This window comes from Triturus cristatus, chromosome 6 (assembly GCF_964204655.1).
Source record: "Triturus cristatus chromosome 6, aTriCri1.1, whole genome shotgun sequence".
Classification (NCBI taxonomy): Eukaryota; Metazoa; Chordata; class Amphibia; order Caudata; family Salamandridae; genus Triturus; species Triturus cristatus.
In genome coordinates, this window is record NC_140589.1 from 12,696,294 (window position 1) to 12,717,448 (window position 21,155).

The 21,155-nt window shown below is 51.4% G+C and overlaps 1 protein-coding gene across 8 annotated transcripts in view; it reads left to right on the plus strand.

Annotated features, from left to right (window-relative positions):
- Positions 1–21,155, plus strand: part of KLHDC3 (kelch domain containing 3) — a 445,816-nt gene that overhangs the window by 248,256 nt on the left and 176,405 nt on the right. For all 8 annotated transcript variants that reach the window (XR_014962883.1, XM_085610129.1, XM_085610133.1 and 5 more), the window contains one exon: positions 17,013–17,121. Coding sequence is in view for 7 of the 8 variants with exons in the window: in XM_085610129.1 (XP_085466255.1) it covers positions 17,013–17,121 (109 nt within the window). In the remaining variant the exon portion in view is untranslated. The remainder of the gene's footprint in view (positions 1–17,012; positions 17,122–21,155) is intronic.

Sequence of the window (21,155 nt, forward strand, 5' to 3'; positions counted from 1 at the left end):
GGCATTGGGGATTAATACCATGAGCTTACATACCGGGCACAGTGCATGTCAGACTGGCACACTTCACTCTGCGCTCGCTGTCACTCTGGTGCTGCGCTCTCTTGTGCTGCGCTCACTGTCACGCTCACTCTTGTGCTGCGCTCACTGACACACTTGTACTGCGCTCACTGTCACTCTGGTGCTGCGTTCACTGTCACTCTTGTGCTGCGCTCTCTTGTGCTGCGCTCACTGTTACGCTCACAGTCACTCTTGTGCTGCGCTCCCTGTCACTCTTGTGCTGCGCTCCCTGTCACTCTTGTGCTGCGCTCCCTGTCACTCTTGTGCTGCGCTCCCTGACACATGTGTGCTGCGCTCCCTGACACACGTGTGCTGCGCTCCCTGACACACGTGTGCTGCGCTCACTGACACACGTGTGCTGCGCTCCCTGACACACGTGTGCTGCGCTCCCTGACACACGTGTGCTGCGCTCCCTGACACACGTGTGCTGCGCTCCCTGTCACTCTTGTGCTGCGCTCCCTGTCACTCTTGTGCTGCGCTCCCTGTCACTCTTGTGCTGCGCTCCCTGTCACTCTTGTGCTGCGCTCCCTGTCACTCTTGTGCTGCGCTCCCTGTCACTCTTGTGCTGCGCTCCCTGTCACTCTTGTGCTGCGCTCCCTGTCACACGTGTGCTGCGCTCACTGACACACGTGTGCTGCGCTCCCTGTCACTCTTGTGCTGCGCTCCCTGTCACTCTTGTGCTGCGCTCCCTGTCACTCTTGTGCTGCGCTCCCTGTCACTCTTGTGCTGCGCTCCCTGACACACGTGTGCTGCGCTCCCTGTCACTCTTGTGCTGCGCTCCCTGTCACTCTTGTGCTGCGCTCCCTGTCACTCTTGTGCTGCGCTCCCTGTCACTCTTGTGCTGCGCTCCCTGTCACTCTTGTGCTGCGCTCCCTGTCACTCTTGTGCTGCGCTCCCTGTCACTCTTGTGCTGCGCTCCCTGTCACTCTTGTGCTGCGCTCCCTGTCACACGTGTGCTGCGCTCACTGACACACGTGTGCTGCGCTCACTGACACACGTGTGCTGCGCTCACTGTCACTCTTGGGCTGCGCTCACTGTCACTCTTGGGCTGCGCTCACTCGCGCTTTGTTGGGCTGCGCTCACTCGCGCTTTGTTGGGCTGCGCTCACTCGCGCTTTGTTGGGCTGCGCTCACTCGCGCTTTGTTGGGCTGCGCTCACTCGCGCTTTGTTGGGCTGCGCTCACTCGCGCTTTGTTGGGCTGCGCTCACTCGCGCTTTGTTGGGCTGCGCTCACTCACGCCGCGCTAGTTCACGCTCTCTTGTGCCGCGCTCATTGATACGCACTCTTTCCTGTGCCCCCTAACACTCCCCGCTTGACTCACTAACGCGTGTCTCCTGCTGTGCTGTGAACTGAGGGTGCAGTTGTAAAAGCTGCCGGCAGGTGGCGGCAGCTCAGCATCAGCGCTTTTGACTTCACATAGCCTCAGAGGACCTCGTGAGGCCAAGTCAGGAGAGCTCGGGTGGGTAAAGCGCTCGCTGACTCGACAGGGCTGACTGAGCCTTTATTTCTCCGAAGCTGATAAGACGGGGCATTGGGGATTAATACCATGAGCTTACATTGCCACAGAACTGACTGTGTGTTAAGTTCGTGCAAGGCACAGCATGACATTTTTAATGATTTCCTGCCCTATCTGTGTGCTGCGTTGTGACGCAATCACGGCGTCAGATAAAGGGTGAGAGGTGCTCGGCATGTGAGCGTCTGTTGTGGTGTTGTGGGGTGCAGGGGTGCATAGTTTGCAGGGATGTGTTGACTGCCAGAACTTGTGTACCAGGACAGAGTACTTCTTTCCAAGCACCACAGAGGCTGAGTGACGGCTTAGCACCCCCTGATGCCCCCCCCCGCTCGATCTATGCTTCCGAGGTCCCTGGTGCGTTCACAGCGCACCCCCCTCCCAATGGCCCCCTCGCTCCACCTGTGGTCCAGAGGTCCCTGGTGCCTGCACAGCCCCCCCCCCCCCGCCCCTCATGGGCTCCCAGCTCCACCTGTGGTCCAGAGGCCCCTGGTGCCTTCACAGCCGACCCCCCCCCCCATGGGCCCCCGGCTCCATCTGTCATCCAGAGGCCCCTGGTGCCTCACAGCCCCCCATGGGCCCCCGGCTCCATCTGTGGCCCAGAGCTCCCTGGTGCGTTCACAGCTCACCCCCCCCACCCAATGGGCCCCCAGCTCCACCTGTGATCCAGAGATCCCTGGTGCCTTTGCAGCCCCCCCATAGGCTCCCAGATGGATCTGTGGGGCAGAGGTCACTGGTCCCTCCACAGCCCCCCCCCCATGGGCTCCCAGCTCGATCTGTGCTCCAGAGGTCCCTGGTCTCTCCACAGCCCCTCCCCCATGGGCTCCCAGCTCCATCTGTGCTCCAGAGATCCGTGGTGCATTCACAGCCCCCCGCCCCTCCACCCCAATGGGCCCCCAGCTCCACCTGTGATCCAGAGATCCATGGTGCCTTTGCAACCCTCCCCCAAAGGCTCCCAGATGGATCTGTGGGGCAGAGGTCACTGGTGCCTTCACAGCCCCCTCCCCCCATGGGCTCCCAGCTCGATCTGTGCTCTAGAGGTCCCTGGTCTCTCCACAGCCCCTCCCCCATGGGGTGCCAGCTCCATTTGTGGTCCAGAGATCCCTGGTGCCTTCACACCCTCCCCCAATGGGCTCCCAGCTCCATCTGTGCTCCAGAGATCCGTGGTGCATTCACAGCCCCCCGCCCCTCCACCCCAATGGGCCCCTCCACCCCAATGGGCCCCCAGCTCCACCTGTGATCCAGAGATCCATGGTGCCTTTGCAACCCTCCCCCAAAGGCTCCCAGATGGATCTGTGGGGCAGAGGTCACTGGTGCCTTCACAGCCCCCTCCCCCCATGGGCTCCCAGCTCGATCTGTGCTCTAGAGGTCCCTGGTCTCTCCACAGCCCCTCCCCCATGGGCTCCCAGCTCCATCTGTGGCCCAGAGGTCCCTGGTGCCTCCACATTCCCCCCCCCCCCCCCCCATGGGCTCCCAGCTCCATCTGTGCTCCAGAGATCCCTGGTGCCTTCACAGCCCCCCCATGGGCTCCCAGACACCGAGCCTGATTCCTGCTGCAGGGGCTGCTCCCCCGAGAAATGCTTTAAATAAATTGCAAACCTCGTGCGTTGAACAGCACATTTTTCTTGTCATTGCTGAACTTTGTCCAGTCATTCGATGGATGCATGGCGACTTAGGGGCGCGCTGCGTGGCTCAACTTACGACTAGTTGGATGTTTGAGTGGGGGGATGAGAATGAATGAAGACTTTAGCTACATGGAGCAAATGGTCTTAATACCCTGGCCAATTGCACGGTTTCTGGTTTCCATTTAGCTTCAGCATCGTCCCGACCAGAAGCGCGTCTCGCCCGTGTCCCGACAAGAAACAGGGGGCGTGCGTGCGTGGGTGTGGGTGTGTGTGTTTATGTATGCGCGCCTCCCTCCCTTCAGTGAGGGGAAACAGTGCAGTCTCCCTGCTGATGGAACTGTGCCTTGGAGATCCCCTTCGCGCTGCTTGTTGTAAGAAACTGGGTTATTGGTTGAGGGGAGGTGTAAACCTTGCTTAATCAACAACCACAGCTCTTCGTCAGGGTTAAACACAAGTCAGTGAACTAACGTGTGCTTAACCCTGGGTAGCTTGGCACAAAAGTAGCCTAGCTTAGAGGCTCGGTGTGAAGTATTTATGCGGCACTTAAACAGCAATAAAGTAAAAACACAACAAAAATCCCAAACCAACTTAGAAAAATAGTATAAACATGACAAGAATCTAATCTGTAGGAGCAGAGATATGCAATTGTAAAAGTTTAAGTAAAACTAGCGCCAAGAAGCAGAAGGCTCCAACTGTGGGCATCTGGTCACCTGTTCAGGCTGACCACGAGGAAGTGATGGCCAGATACAGGGCCCAGGTCAGCCCACTTGAAAAAGTTACCTTCCCAAAGTCCGGCGAGCAGAGTTCAAACTTCCGGGTTTCACTGGAGAAGCTCCACTGGTGCCAGCCCAGGGTCCAGCACGAGGGAAGGCACCGCGTGGGGATCAGGAACTCACTCCAGCAGAGACCAGCAGGCCTCAGGCAGGTCCAGTTGCAGGGAGGCCTCTAGAGTGTGTCCCTGTAGCTCAGAACAGGTGTGCAGCCAGCTGGCCCTTGGTGTCACCCCGATACTTCAGGCTTCTAGGCGATGGTACTGTCCCTTTCAAGCAGCAAGGCAGGCCTCAAGCCACCGGGCAGTGTGCTGCAGAACAAATCTGATAGGAACTTCCTACCGTAGAATTATCCTCCGGTGCAGACCGGTATGTGGTGTCGTTTGGCATCGTGTTGTCCATGCCAGAAGTGATGTGCGCAGTGCCTTTATAGGCACCACCCCATCGTGCTGACATCCGTTCTTTTCTTTCCATGCCAGTCAGCGCCGATCTGGAGAGAGATACCCTTAGCCGTTTTTGACTGACCTTTTTCGACTTTTTGTTGAAGTTTTTTTAGATCTTTCTACTTGTGTGGCAGGGATGTCCACTAAGTAAACTGGCTTCAAGCCCGGCGGCACCTGTCACCGACACATGCCAGCGACGGACCCGCATCTTGTTTGCCTCTGGTGCCTTGAGCGCCACCATGATGCAGAGACCTGTGTCGACTGTTGCACCATGCACTTCAAGGCCGTGAGGGAGCAGTCCCCCAAGTTTTTTGCAGTGCGACGCTGCAATGGTCTCGATCCCCATCGAGAGAGAGATCCCGGGATCAGTCGTTAAGCCATCGCTCTTCGTCGCAGTTGAAGTCGTCCAGGGGTCCGTTTAAGTCCAACAAGAAGAAAAAGAGCAAGAAGTTGAAAAGGTCTTTTACTTCACCCCGTCCTCCGGAGTCATTCGACGAGGGAGCATAGGCATTAAAGGGCTGGCTCCGCATTTGAGCCGGCGCTTGGGCCAGCTCTGCACCTGCCAGAGTTTCCTGGAGCCAGAGTGATCCCCACCCAACCGTAAGTTTGATGAGGCTATGCACCTCATATTTGGCCAGCCTGACCCCGCTGGTGCGCCTTCGGGTCCTGCGACTTCAGGACGGCTCCTACTTGTACCCTGCCAGCGGCTCCCAGTGCCAGTTGTGCCTCTTGGATCCATGGATGGGTCTGGACTGGCACTTTTCACACCACCTCGACCTTCCCTGATGCCGGTCCCTATGTCGACGCTCCAGACACCGTCCCCATTCTTATCCCTGACTTCGACCGAGCCGGAGGGGCATTGCCTGATGCTGACTCCGGTGCCGACTGGAGCCATACCCTCCAGGCTGAGCCCTATGCCTATGGGCTAGGGAAAGATTGGGAGGGGCCACTGGACCCTGAGGAATACCAGTCCTTAGACCCCAATATGGACTGGTGTGAGGAGCTGGCAGATGTCTGTGGACTGGACACCTTCCCAGATACTGGCATGGTCTCTCCTCCTGCTGTGGCTAGGAGGGAGGGAGCTTCTTTTGTTGTGGTGATGAGAAGGGCGGCCGAGGTTCTATATCTTAACCTGCCCTCATTGGCTTTCAAGACTAATGTCTTGACCTAGACTGAGGTGCTTCAGCTGGAAGTGATCCGCTCTGTACCGCTTCTCCCATTTAATGAAGACCTTACCAACGTTCTGTCACCGTCCAATAGTCCTCGGGGTCGCACGATGCTGTAAGGGGTCCACCTCCAGATAGCCCCTTGGTCTGATATAAATATGACAGACACAGAAGGGCGATCAGGCGAGGGAAGGAAAGGATGGGAACTGCGGGGAGGGAGACCTGAAAGAGAAATAAACAGCATGCTATGGTTAGAACAGCCCTAGAACCCTGGGCACATTGCTATCCCCAACTACCCTGCAGTACTTGTAAAGGAAATAACGGCTTGGGAGACGTGGATCCCCTTGAAGCTGATGTTCGGGAGTCCTACAGAGAAGGCAGGGATTAGCATAGGGGTCACCCTCTCACTCTACTCCCCCACTCACGTATCTCCCTAGGTTTTCAGTACCTACCACCAATCCTGGGTGTTCGGACTGTACAGGGGGGGGGGGGGGGAAGGACGTATGCCAGAAGTCACCTCACCGCCCCTGTATGGAGTACAAAATAAACAAATGACGTGCAGATGGGACTAGCGCCCCGGGTAATTCCTGCACCCCTGTGCGGTGTTCGACACACCCCTATAGCACTGCTCCAATACGTCTTGTGCAGTACTAGCAAGTAACAAAGTATGACCCCCAACAGTATCGCAGCGGTATTACTACCACAATGTTCAGATAGTAAGTACTGCTAGCTCTGGGAGCCTTCGCTGAATCCCTCCTAAGACGAAACCGCTGTATGCCTGGTTTCTCTCGGACGCGAACCTCTGATTGTCTCGAGGATTCTATACCATGAATTCGCGACCCCGCAATGCCTCGTAAGGCGCCCAACGGGATCGACAATGGTCTATTCGGAAGCAGAAGCAAAAGCCTTGGCGATCCCGCAATGCCGTGATCGGCGTCCAACGGGATCGACTACGTTCGAAATCACTACCGCTTAAGTTCAGACCTGTAATGCTCAAGAAGTGCAAGTTCTTGAGCCTGCGAGGAAAAGTAAGTCGGTGCGGAGCACCCCTACCAGTACGCAGCACTCTGTCTTGCTCGAACCAGGAAACCAAAATAACCGGCACCTGAGTTCCGCCGGATGTTCCTTTTGTTCTTGATTGCGCCGAGCGCGCTGACGTATGTACGTCTGCCCGCCTTGCGCCCTGGGAACTGTAGTTCCCCTTACTCCCGTTTACCACGGGTGTTCTTCCTGTAACCTGGCAGTGCTCGTCGGCGCCCTCTGTGGGTCGTGACAGTACATCCCTCCCCCGAAGAGCACTGACAGAAACAAGCTTTCTTTGGATGGGCCTTATGATACTGAGCCATCAGCTCGGGAGCATGGACGTTGGAAGCAGGTTCCCAAGAGTTCTCCTCCTCCCCGTATCCCTCCCACGCCAGCAGGTACCACAACCGGTTGCGATAGATCTTGGAGTCCAGTATTCCCTTCACCTCGTATTCGACCTCACTGTCTATGATGGTAGGCGCAGGGGCTTTACTGGGTCCCCCCACGGCAGGTTTCACGAGGGACACGTGGAATGCCGGGTGGATTCTCAGCGAGGAAGGCAAGGAAAGCTTCACCACTACAGGGTTTACTAACTGCACCACCCTATATGGCCCGATGTATTTGGGATTAAAGATGCTATAGCGCTTGAACCTTATGTGTTTGGTGGACAACCACACGTAATCTCCTACCTTATAAATAAGGCTCCCAGTTTTCCGTTTTTACTGATTTTTACAGATAAATACAGACAGAAAACCATTTAATTTCTTGTCTGTATTTATTTTTAAATGTGGATAAAAACGGAAATTGGGTGCTTTTTGAGTGATTCTAAATACACTTTGCCATGACTGCCAGGCCAATAACTGTGTAGAATGATAGGTAAGGGGGTTGAAAATAAAAGGATTTTTAGTAAAGAGGCTTAAACAGCAGTAGATATGCACTAGACTGATACTGAAATGTGCATATTTTCATATAAGTGCATTAACTTATCTCTGTAGGTGTTCATATCCCTGAAACCTGGCAGGCATTCAAGCGTGATTGCATGTTTATTGGTTAAATAAATGCGGAAATATACCAGTTTCAGCTTTATTTTTTTCACCAAATCCATAATAAATATGGATAAATACAGATAAAGTTGACCAAAAATAAATATGGATAAATACAGACGGAAATGTGAAAAAAATAAATACCATAAAACCGGGAGCCCTACTTATAAATAGGACCCTGCCGTCTACTCCTGTCAGCATAAGCCTTGTAACTGCCCTTCGCTGCTCTTAAATTGGTTTTAGCTGCCTGTAAGTTTTTCCGGATGCGTTCTATTCTATACTGCGCCTCAGGCACCTTAGTAGCAAGAACGGGTTTAAGGAAGGGAGAAAACCAGGGGTGGAAACCATACGAGCAAAAAAAAGGAGTAAGCTTGGTGGACGAGTGGGAAGCGCTGTTATATGCCACCTCCGCCAACCAGAGTAAGTCCACCCACTCGTTCTTGGATGCGCTGGAATAACACCTAAGATATTGTTTCAGGGTTTGGTTCACACGTTCGGTTTGCCCATCCGTCTGTGGGTGGAAGCTGGTGGAGATGTTGGACTCGATCCCCAAGGCCGAACACCATGCCTTCCAGAAATGGGCAGTGAACTGACCACCTCGATCCGAAACAATCTTCCTTGGCAATCCGTGCAGTCGCACCACGTTCTCTAAAAGCAGGTGTGCTAGTTGTCCTGAAGAGGGTAGTGTCTTACAAGCCACGAAGTGTGCCATTTTCGTCAAATAGTCCACAATGACCGTAATCACGGTACATCCTTTATCACTAGGCATTCCAACGATGAAATCCACTGAAATGTTTTCCCAGGGGAGTTCGGGTGTGGGGAGAGGATGCAACAGTCCCGCTTGTTTCGTATGTGAGGATTTCATCTGACTGCTCACTCGACATTCCTCAACCCAGGCTGTGATATCTTTGTGTACCGAAGGCCACCAGAATTGACGCAAAATCCTGTCTAGAGTTTTCTCTTTGCCATTGTGACCTGCACAAGGTAGTTGATGACACCATTTAAACGCCTGCAGGCGTAGAGATCGGATTGGAAGGAGTAACTGCTTTTCCCTCATCGGCAGGCCTTGTACTAGCTTCCACTCAGCATTATTTCTCAGCCAGTCCCTCCACCTGGGAGCTCTGACGTTCTGAGCTATACTCCGTAGGAACGGATCCGTGCAAGTAGCCCCGATGACGTGCTCCGAACTGATGATGGCTCCTTTGGGAACTGCCGAGGGGATACCCTGAGAGGCTTGGCGGGATAAAGCGTCTGCTTTTTTATTCTCTCTCCCGGGCCTGTAGGTAACAAGAAAGTTGTACCCTGAAAAAAAGAGAGTCCATCTCAGTTGACGGGGTGTGAGGTGTCTCGCGGCCGTCATGAACTGTAAGTTTCTGTGGTCGGTGTAAACCGTGACCACATGTCTGGCGCCCATCAAGTGGTGCCTCCATTCGCTGAAAGCATCCTTGATGGCAAGCAGCTCTTTTTCTGCGATGTTATAATTACACTCCGCGGGGTTTAACTTCCTAGACATGTAAGCCACTGGATGCAGTCTGCCTGTCTCGAAGTGTCGCTGTGACAACACCGCTCCCACGGCTGTGTCAGAGGTGTCTGCTTCCACGATGAATGGGTATTCCGGGTGAGCATGAGCCAAGACCGGGGCCTTTGAGAATGCGTCCTTCAGTTCATCAAATCCTTGTTGGGCTCTTGCGGTCCACTGAAACACTGTTTTCTTGCGCAATAGTTGAGTGAGGGGATTTGCCATGTCGGAGAATCGATCGATAAACCGACGATAAAAGTTGGCAAACCCCAGGAAACATTGCACGTCTCGAAGGTTGTGAGGGGTTGGCCAGTTCTTCACTGCCAGTATCTTCCTTTCTGACATTTCTTGGCCCCAGGGGGTGAGGTTCACCCCTAGAAATTCCACCATGGTTACCCCAAACTCACACTTACTGATCTTACAAAATAAGTGGTGTTTTCGCAAGGTGTGTAGTATGATCTTTACATGGCGAGTATGATCCTTGGTGTCTTTAGAATAGATCAAGATATCGTCTATGTACACTATGGCGAAATGATCAAGGTATTCACGAAGGACGTCATTTAGGAAAAACTGAAAGGCAGCCGGGGCGTTGCACAGCCCAAACGGCATAACCAAATACTCGTAGAGGCCGAAGCGCGTTTTAAATGCGGTCTTCCACTCGTCACCTCTCCTCATACGGACCAAATGATAAGCTCCTTTTAGGTCCAGACGCGTGTATATCACAGCCTCCTTTACCTGCTCCAGCAGCACATTAATTAACGGTAGAGGGTACCGGTTTTTGACTGTAATGGCGTTTAACGCCCTGAAGTCCACACACGCACGGAGCTCGCCATTTGCTTTGGGAATAAAAAAAAGAGGTGACGCTGCGGGAGACTTAGATACTCTGATAAACCCCAGGCCCAAGTATTTATCAAGATATTCCCTAAGGTATTTATGTTCGGGCTCCGTTAGGGCATACACCCGTCCGGCTGGAATGACGGCTCCGGGTATCAGATCTATTTGGCAATCGTATGCCCTGTGCGGAGGTAAAACTTCAGCCTTGTCTTCATTAAAGACGTCTTCGAATTCGGCATAGGCTTCCGGCAACGCAACCGCGTGTTCCACCGCAGTTGCCACTTGATAACCAGTTGCCAACGAGGAGGCTGGGTTCCGAGGGTAAACGGAGCAATTAGCCATGCAGTAATCCGAGGCGAACTGTAGGGTCTTCTCGTGCCAGTTGATGAGCGGATTGTGGAGACGTAACCACGGCAACCCCAAAATGACGCCGTAATGGGGGGCCGGAATAACATTAAAGGAAAGAATCTCCTGGTGTTCCTTTCCCTGCCGCACCGACAAGGGTCCTGTATGGAATCTCACGGGACCGGAATCCAACTTCTTTCCATCCACCGCAAACACCATCTCTGGCGTACTCTTCTCCTGTAAGGTTATTCCGAGACGTACCACCTGGTCCTGATCGATGAAGCACCCTGTGGCCCCAGAATCCACTAACGCCTGGACTGGAAGCCACTCCCTCGCTACCAGGATATGCAAGTCCACGTAAAAGTGATTTCTATTCGGGGTTTTCAGCTCTTCCAATGAAGGGATATACAAGGTGCTCAAAGAATTCCCTTCCTTCTTCTTTAAGCCGAGTCGTTTCCCGCCGAAGAGAAACTAGTTCGAGTTACTGCTGCCTTTTGATCGGGACGCGAACTTTTTGGCCTCATACTGCATTCCCGTATGAAATGACCCTTCCGCCCGCAATACAAACACAGGCCTCTCTTCCTCCGATACTCTCGTTCCTCGGCGGTGAGCGGGGACCGCACCGCTCCAATTTCCATGGGCTCTGGCTTACTGGGCGCCGCGTTGTGGGTCGACCTGGTATTCTCCATATTAGGTACTGGTCTCTCTCGCCTTCTGTGCTCCCCTTTTCTCTCGCTCATCCTATGGTCCAACCGAAGGACCAGACTTATGAGAGCCTCACAGGAAGTGGGTTGTGGGTCGATCTGTGCCAAGACGTCTTTCATCTCGTCGCATAAGCCCTGATGGAAGATAGCCGCGTGTTTCCCTTCTGGCCACTCTGATTCTGCTATTAGTCGCCGGAAATCATTGAGATATGAGATGACATCCCTATTGCCTTGTCGCAACTCCAGCAGATCCCTGTCTGCCGAAAGCGTAGCGGCTCTGCGATTGAAAGTTTTCTCGAATTCTACCAGAAAGGCGGTCCAATCGTACAGGAGCGGGTCGTCCCTCCTCACTAAGGGAACTGCCCATTGGGCTGCATCCCCTGATAAATAGGAGAGAAGGAAAGCGACCTTCGAATGGTTGGTATTGAAGGCCCTGGCTTTACATGTAAAATGTAACATAACTTGCGCCAGGAAGACTTGCAATTTACCGCCGTCCCCGCTGTATCTTTCCGGGGTGGCTAACGGACTTAGCGTGGGGATTTCCACCACTACAGGGACCGCGGGGTGAAGGCGTTGTGTGCCAGCATCAAAGGGATTCCGCTCCAAGCGGTCTACCTGCGCCTGTAGTGTGGCAGTTTCTGTTCTAGAGGCAACCACCTCGGCCTGTACCAGGGCCAAAGCGGCTAAGACGTCCTCTAAGGTGGCCATCCCACCGTGCGACTGGGAGGACAGTAATTCGTGGGCCGGTTATTTTGTCACCGTCCAATAGTCCTCGGGGTCGCACGATGCTGTAAGGGGTCCACCTCCAGATAGCCCCTTGGTCTGATATAAATATGACAGACACAGAAGGGCGATCAGGCGAGGGAAGGAAAGGATGGGAACTGCGGGGAGGGAGACCTGAAAGAGAAATAAACCGTATGCTATGGTTAGAACAGCCCTAGAACCCTGGGCACATTGCTATCCCCAACTACCCTGCAGTACCTGTAAAGGAAATAACGGCTTGGGAGACGTGGATCCCCTTGAAGCTGATGCTCGGGAGTCCTACAGAGAAGGCAGGGATTAGCATAGGGGTCACCCTCTCACTCTACTCCCCCACTCGCGTATCTCCCTAGGTTTTCAGTACCTACCACCAATCCTGGGTGTTCGGACTGTACAGGGGGGGGGGGGAAGGACGTATGCCAGAAGTCACCTCACCGCCCCTGTATGGAGTACAAAATAAACAAATGACGTGCAGATGGGACTAGCGCCCCGGGTAATTCCTGCACCCCTGTGCGGTGTTCGACACACCCCTATAGCACTGCTCCAATACGTCTTGTGCAGTACTAGCAAGTAACAAAGTATGACCCCCAACAGTATCGCAGCGGTATTACTACCACAATGTTCAGATAGTAAGTACTGCTAGCTCTGGGAGCCTTCGCTGAATCCCTCCTAAGACGAAACCGCTGTATGCCTGGTTTCTCTCGGACGCGAACCTCTGATTGTCTCGAGGATTCTATACCATGAATTCGCGACCCCGCAATGCCTCGTAAGGCGCCCAACGGGATCGACAATGGTCTATTCGGAAGCAGAAGCAAAAGCCTTGGCGATCCCGCAATGCCGTGATCGGCGTCCAACGGGATCGACTACGTTCGAAATCACTACCGCTTAAGTTCAGACCTGTAATGCTCAAGAAGTGCAAGTTCTTGAGCCTGCGAGGAAAAGTAAGTCGGTGCGGAGCACCCCTACCAGTACGCAGCACTCTGTCTTGCTCGAACCAGGAAACCAAAATAACCGGCACCTGAGTTCCGCCGGATATTCCTTTTGTTCTTGATTGCGCCGAGTGCGCTGACGTATGTACGTCTGCCCGCCTTGCGCCCTGGGAACTGTAGTTCCCCTTACTCCCGTTTACCACGGGTGTTCTTCCTGTAACCTGGCAGTGCTCGTCGGCGCCCTCTGTGGGTCGTGACACGTTCTGCTTGGGATCTGCTCCAAGCCCAGCACTGGCGCTGCTCTGAACAGGACAATTGCCCTCCACCATCGACACGCCCTAGGAGACCCGAATTTCCTCACTCGCCAGCCTACCCAGTGAGCTTGGTAGGCCAATCCTCCACTTCCTGTGCAAATCCCGGGGCAATCCCTAGCACCACATCGAATAGGGAATCCAAGAGGCTGGACAACTTAGGCAGGAAAATGTTTTCTTGTATTAGCCTGCCACTGCGGTTCGTGAACACCGCGCGGCTGTTGGGGCGTTACTTCCATGCACTCTGAGATTCAGTTGGCCAGGTGCTGCCCATGGTCACGGAGGAAGCTCAGACAATACTCTCGCGTGCTATGGCAGATAGGAGAGATGCAGCCAAGTTCACGATCACACGTGGGCTGGGCACTACTGACTCACAAGGCAGTTTCTATGTAGGTGGCCTCAGGGCGCTATGCCTGGCTGAGAACAAGTGGCTTTCCAAGGGGATGTCCAAGCATCGTTTATGGACATGCCCTTTGATGTCTCCTGTCTCTTCCATAGCCCTTCACCAGCCCACGTCTGCCTTTTGGTCCTTTTGTGGTCACGTAACGGCTTCTAGCCACGTCCTTACCTGCTCAGCCACCATAGCATGCAAGCTCCCCACCCTCTGCATGGCAGAGGGTGCGGTACCCCTAGACTCCGTGGGTGGGGCAGCCAGAGGTTGGGCCAGAACATCACCCCCGGCAGCCGCTGCCTCCACACCTCTTTCTTTTCACCCTCCAACCATCATGAGTACCCAGTGGGAGGCAGGATCAGCCATCACCTGCACCGCTAGAGGTCGGTAACATCAGACTACTGGGTTCTGCAGATTTCCTGACGGGTCTACTCCCTCCCTTTGTGACACCCTCTCCACCCATGCCACCCACTTGTGACAAGCTGATGAAGGACCATCTCTCCTTACTCCGCCAGGAAGTTATGGCTCTCTTGGCCAAGGGAGCCATAGAGAGGATGCCGATGTCAGAAGTAGTATAGGGGAAAAAGGGTCCCAGAGTATACAGACTTATTGAGAGTTAACACAAAATCGATAACAATGAGTACAGAAAAAAATGATGTCAAAGTGTTATTTAATCACACATTGGCAAGATACACATTTTTCATAAATGCAATGGACTTTGATCAAACAGTGCGGGGTGCCATAGGAGGGAAAGGGGGTAGTGAGTTAAGTGAGGTAAAAGGGAAAAGTGACATATAAATTATATGAAACTGTCACAACTTAATTGTAAGGCAAAACAATTTTAAGCCACATAATCCAGATAAAGTTCATTGGTTTGAAACATAGATTATTTACAAAGACCATGTACAAGCAAAAACAGTGTGAATTGCACTGTTGGAAGTACTGGCAATATAGTATTGTCGACGTTTCGACCCCTGGACATAGGTAGGTTAGTTGGCTCCTTACTAACGGGGTCTTCTTCAGGACACAAGAGACGGTGTAACAAGGAGGAATGGCACCTACAATGATATTAAGTCGGTGTTACAAATGAAATTGGAGTCCCAAACAGGAGAAATGAAGGGGACTGGATATAGAACAAATCGCTATATTTACCAAATTAGAAGGTGGACATATAGTCAAAGTAGGCTTGGCGTCAGAAGGCGCAGGGGCTGAAAAGCTCCGGATGAGGGTGGGGTGAGTGACACCTACAAAGAATTATGAGGTGTCATTGTAATGATCCGTAAAACAAATAAAGGATACATAAAAGTTCAGAAGACCTCGGCGTGAGTGACTTACTTATTAGCAATTTCAATTAGATCGGAGAAATTAATAGCTCCAACATCACATGCCGTGGCGCACCATCGGTGGGGAGAGTGAAATTAATCACAAATCACAAACGAAATTCAGCCTCTAAAAAATATAAGGTAAAGGAATGGTAATAAAAACACTTTAAAACCCAAACCTACAGGAAGTACAGCGCAAGGGACAAGGTACCCAGAGCTTTCACCAGCAAATAGAACTTCAAAAGGTGTGCGAATGATCGGCACACTCCACAGAAGGCCCAACAGATAAGCTACGGGTCACAGTGGGAAACAGGAACAGCCTAAAAAGTGTGTCCAATGTTTATTCCAAATCTGATAAGTAAATAGGGTCAAGTGTGGTGAACACAAACCGGCCCCCAAAGGGTACAACATTACTCAACAGAGAATGCAGTTTAAACGGCTCAGAACACCGCCTAATGGTAGGAACTAACCATCAGAAAAAACGCTATAATTTAAGCTAGGTGCCGGAAAAGTTAATTATAGGACCCAAAAATACTGAAAAATACTGCCGAATCTTCGTGCACCATAAACTCAATAGCTAAAGGCCAAAACACAGGGAAAGAGTTGGATGTATCCCTTACCGTGAGAGACGGCAGCACCCGCTGTCCTCAGAGTTCGTAGGAAAAGGCACTGAAGCAGCACTGAGTAAACATTGAAATAGAGGCCCGGGCCGCGTGACGTTAAACGCGGCGCAGACGCTAGATGCTTACAATCAGAAATGTATTAGAAGAAAGACAACAAAGGTTGTTTTCTTTGGGGTGATTCAGCATTTGTCATCAATTTGAAAAAAAGAATGGGACCGTGTGGATAAAGGATAGTAAAGGCAAATCAACATTTTTCATGACAATTAGATGTTGTGAACACCACGTAATAGTTCTAAACACATAATTACAACCTGGATGGATACATTGTGATAAAGTTAGTAGAGTTAAAGCGTTTAAAAAGACAGAGATCTGGATGTTCATCATTGGTTCGGAATAGATACATTGGTACGGAATATTGCATCATCAAGGAATACGTCGTAGATGAACATTATTAAAAAACACATCGAGTTGTGAACAGTAGGCATCAGGCAATATACAAACGTATTTAACATGTATGAGGGCCGTAAATAGTAGCAAAGGTTCAGAAGGGGGTCACCCTGGCTCAAATTAAGAAATAAATAGATAGATGAATACATTGGCTACGGATGGTACCAGGGATTACATCCTGAATGGATATTTAGTCAAACAGATGTATGTGCACAATGCGTTGATACATGAATAAACGTCACATGCATCCAATGAACAACCAAGCAAATACTTGTAAGAAAGCAATTATCATCAATGTAATGATGTAATGTAATCCCTGGTTGCCAGCAGTAAAGCGCACAAGTCCTAAAAACAGAAAATATGGGTTCAGAAAACAGGAGGCTGAAGGCAAAATGTGTGGGGATGACCCTGCAGAGAGGGCTAAGCCAACACATATGCCCTCAGATTGGAATGATGTCTGCCATTCGTTTCTCTGATGTGCTTTTTGTGACAACCTGTTCTCTACATGCTTAGCTGATGACCTGTTCTTTACATGCTTAGCTGATGACCTGTTCTCTACATGCTTAGCTGATGACCTGTTCTTTACATGCTTAGCTGATGACCTGTTCTTTACATGCTTAGCTAACATCCCTGTTCTTACATACCTAACATCCCTGTTCTTACATACTTGGCTAACTTACCTGTTTTTACATGTTTAGCTAACATTCTCGTGCTTTACATGACAAATTGTCCTTTGTTTGCTTAGTTAACCCATCTATACTTTACATGCTTAGCTCATGACCTGTTCCCTATATGCTTAAATGATGACCTCTTCTTTACATGTTTAGCAAACCTACCTGCTCTTCACATGCTTTGCTGTGGACCATTTCTTTACATGCTTAGATAAGTGTGTTCCTTTACATGGTTGTTTGACTTGTCCATTAGCTGTCCTTTATGTTATATGTATAAACCTATGTAACCTGCATCTTGTATGCTCATACTTACCTTTCATACATGCCTGTTCTTTATTCATGCTGATGTGACCCCTTTTTGTGTATACATCCTTAGCAGACCTGCTTGTTCCGTGTGCACACGTAGCTCACCTGCCGATTCTGTGTGCTTGCTTTTGTGAGCCGCTGGTTATATGTACATGTTTAGCTGTTGTATGTTTTTACATCCTCATCCGATCTGTTGGTTTTGTGTCTTATTTAGTTTCATTCTCTTGGAAGAAGGTGGAGCCGCGGGGGAAGGGACCCTGCCCTCGTCGGCGACAATGCTGTTGCATGATGGGAGACAAAATCATACTATTTGGAGGCACCAGGTGAGCGAGACCCTCGTACAGGGGGGATAGTTCATACTATAGTCCATGTTCTCGCAGCCTAGGCTCATGGTTGTTGACCGCTGACGGTGCTGCTGGTCTGATGTCTGAGAGATATGTGGAATTAGTTGCCTGAGAGGAGGCTGTATGGTCTGGGGCTGGCCTTGCTTTTGTAGACTTGTTGATGTAGCTACGAACATGGACCACTGTGGAGACAGCCGTCCACGTGGTGTCGCCATGAACATGGACCACCTCGGAGACGGTGGGGACGTGAGGGGAGCGCCCTCCAATCCTGGCACTGCTCTCATGCTGCATGAGGGGAGCGCCCTCCAATCCTGGCACTGCTCTCATGCGGCATGAGGGGAGCGCCCTCCAATCCTGGCACTGCTCTCATGCGGCGTGAGGGGAGCGCCCTCCAATCCTGGCACTGCTCTCATGCTGCATGAGGGGAGCGCCCTCCAATCCTGGCACTGCTCTCATGCTGCATGAGGGGAGCGCCCTCCAATCCTGGCACTGCTCTCATGCGGCGTGAGGGGAGCGCCCTCCAATCCTGGCACTGCTCTCATGCTGCATGAGGGGAGCGCCCTCCAATCCTGGCACTGCTCTCATGCTGCGTGAGGGGAGTGCCCTCCAATCCTGGCACTGCTCTCATGCGGCATGAGGGGAGCGCCCTCCAATCCTGGCACTGCTCTCATGCGGCATGAGGGGAGCGCCCTCCAATCCTGGCACTGCTCTCATGCTGCATGAGGGGAGCGCCCTCCAATCCTGGCACTGCTCTCATGCGGCATGAGGGGAGCGCCCTCCAATCCTGGCACTGCTCTCATGCTGCATGAGGGGAGCGCCCTGATTGGAGGGAGCGCCCTCCATCGGTGCTCCAGAGCGCCCTGGAGGCCTGCACTTGCTCTAACCCAGCATGTGTGGTTGGCCGTCGCAAGATGGCTGCCCAAAAGGACCTGTGTACTTTAAACAGTGTATAGACCGCGCACCCCCCTCCCTGCTGTTGTCACTTAGCAATTCCCCTACAACCCTCCTGACGCTCTGTTCGGGACGCGAGATAAAAAATAAAATGGTAATAATTGAGCTTTTTGTTTTTCCTCTCTGGAGTTTTGTGGGTATTGTAAGTGGGGCGACGCTCCAACGAAGGAGCTGCACCTGAGCTTAACCTTCCTTCTTGTCACGGAGGGGGTTGCGTCCCCCAGCTCAGAGGTTATTAACCTGCGGTCCGTGGACTCCGGGGGCCGCGAAGCCTATTCAGGAGTCAATGTCTGCTTAGAAAATTAAATAATATGAACAGATTATTAAAGTTTATATAAATAAAGAAGGAAAATGTAAAATTAGAAAATAATAAAAGTTTTGTAAGTGGTGTTTTTGATAACCTCGTGGCAGTATTTAGCCCTAATATTTATTGTTTGTATCCGTGAATGGTGGCTGCGTTCTGTTTACCTGTAACATATGCGTTTTGTCCTTTGCATTGCGCTCTTTGTGAGTCACGAGTTATCTGTCTGATGGAATTATTTGACATAGAATGTACTATTTTAATATTCTTTTTATTCCTGTATTTTAATTTGTGATTTTACTTATCTGTATTTGCTGCACACACCTTTATGATTTATTAACAGAATGAAGTATTTAAACTATTAGTGACGAATCAGCATCTGTGGGCCGCTGTAGCACAAACACTCACTCCTCGTACCCTTGCGTTGCAGTTAAATATTGGCCACTTTGTGTCAAGAACCAGCTGTCACTCTTTAAGGCGACTGACATGTCATGCCAGGGTGCGATATTCTGCCAAGTGCCCCTAGGTACAGCCGAGCAGGCTGCGATGACTGGGTGGTTTACTGCCTGCAGGCTGTAGGGGCTGTAGGGGCTGTATGCCTACAGGGACGGGTAATGAACTCTGTCCAGTGCTGTCTGAAGGCTGTAGGGGCTGTATGCCTACAGGGACGGGTAATGAACTCTGTCCGGTGCTGTCTGCAGGCTGTAGGGGCTGTATGCCTACAGGGGCGGGTAATGAACTCTGTCCGGTGCTGTCTGCAGGCTGTAGGGGCTGTATGCCTACAGGGGCGGGTAATGAACTCTGTCCGGTGCTGTCTGCAGGCTGTAGGGGCTGTATGCCTACAGGGACGGGTAATGAACTGTGTCCGGTGCTGCCTGCAGGCTGTTGGGGCTGTATGCCTACAGGGACGGGTAATGAACTCTGTCCGGTGCTGCCTCCAGGCTGTAGGGGCTGTATGCCTACAGGGGCGGGTAATGAACTCTGTCCGGTGCTGCCTGCAGGCTGTAGGGGCTGTATGCCTACAGGGACGGGTAATGAACTCTGTCCGGTGCTGTCTGAAGGCTGTAGGCGCTGTATTGCTACAGGGACGGGTAATGAACTCTGTCCGGTGCTGCCTGCAGGCTGTAGGGGCTGTATGCCTACAGGGACGGGTAATGAACTGTGTCCGGTGCTGCCTGCAGGCTGTAGGGGCTGTATGCCTACAGGGACGGGTAATGAACTCTGTCCAGTGCTGTAGGGGCTGTATGCCTACAGGTACGGGTAATGAACTCTGTCCGGTGCTGCCTGCAGGCTGTAGGGGCTGTATGCCTACAGGGGCGGGTAATGAACTCTGTCCGGTGCTGTCTGAAGGCTGTAGGGGCTGTATGCCACAGGGGCGGGTAATGAACTCTGTCCGGGGCTGCCTGCAGGTGGCACGATCTACAGAGTTGCCCCGTTGCGGATGTCAAAAGGATGGCATTCTTTGTACTCCGGCTGTGATTGGTTGAACACTATTAACTCATTAACAGAATGAGTGTTTGAATGATACTGAGGGACATGTCAGTGCACCTGGCGATGAGAGAGCCCACAGCGCCTCAGCATTCTTCTGCGTCCAGCGCTGTGTATTCAGTGCGGTCAGCAGCAAGCTTCAAAGCGCTCTACCCACCACAGTTTCCTCTCTCTAGAGCCGTTCGGTGGGACCTGCCCTCTACCCGGTCTGTGCGTGTTTCAACCCTTCATTTGGTCATGTTCATTATTTATCTGTTTACATAGTTATTTTTATTGACAACAATTTTTAAACGGATCAGTATTTTTCATTCCGGTTGCATTTCATAATAACTGTTTCACAGACATCCATTTGACAACTGTATTAAGTATTTTTAGGGTATTTGCATCTTTCAAGCCATTTCCATCAGGTGCTACAGTAGAACCACCGAAGGCCTACATGTGTTAAGGTGTCGGTTGTAACTCATGCTTGTGGTTGACGACTAGTGGCAGATGTACTAGTTCGGCAGCGGTTTCTACAATCAGAAAATTATAGATCTGTTTGTCCATCCATTGGTACTTGTACTTTCAACCAGCTTACATTTACCAGGGTTTGCTAAAGGATCGGCCATTGTTTTTTCTTAAACACCTTGTCCTGAAGATGGCCGCACTTACTTGTTTGGCACAAACAGACCGAAACGTCGATGTTGCATCCACTTTAATTTCCTCATAGCAGCCTACACTTGACGCTTAACTAGAGTGCAAGGATCCTTACATAGACTCTCTAAAGCAGTTTAGTGAATTCTCTCCCTGACTGCATCTACCATGAACTGTGCGTTCATTTTTGAGACTATTGGGTCAGTAGGGGTGTTGCAACCTTTGCAATTATTTATCAATCTAAAGGTGATGAATGGATCAAAAATCCAACTTAAACGGAGTTTCTGTATCCATTACCCAGAGGCCTTCTCGTGTAGTGTATATTTAATACATATTTATTACATGCTTATGTGCTTTTATTTTCAACAGCGATTGGATTTTTTCTGAGAACCACCACCATTCCAGCAACATTCTTTTTTTTAATTACTTCTTCATCAGTCATTTCATGTCTGGATTTGCATGTACACACAGTCTTCTGAGGGATGCTGGGATGTCCTATTGTTCATAATTGTTGTAACTGTGCAGGACCTGCCACCTGCAGGGGTGAGTGGGGCAACTGGTTGTGTGTCTGAAGATTACCTTATGGAGAACTCTCGGATGAGAGGAGGGCAATGAGCTACTGGTGTGTGAGAGTGACCTT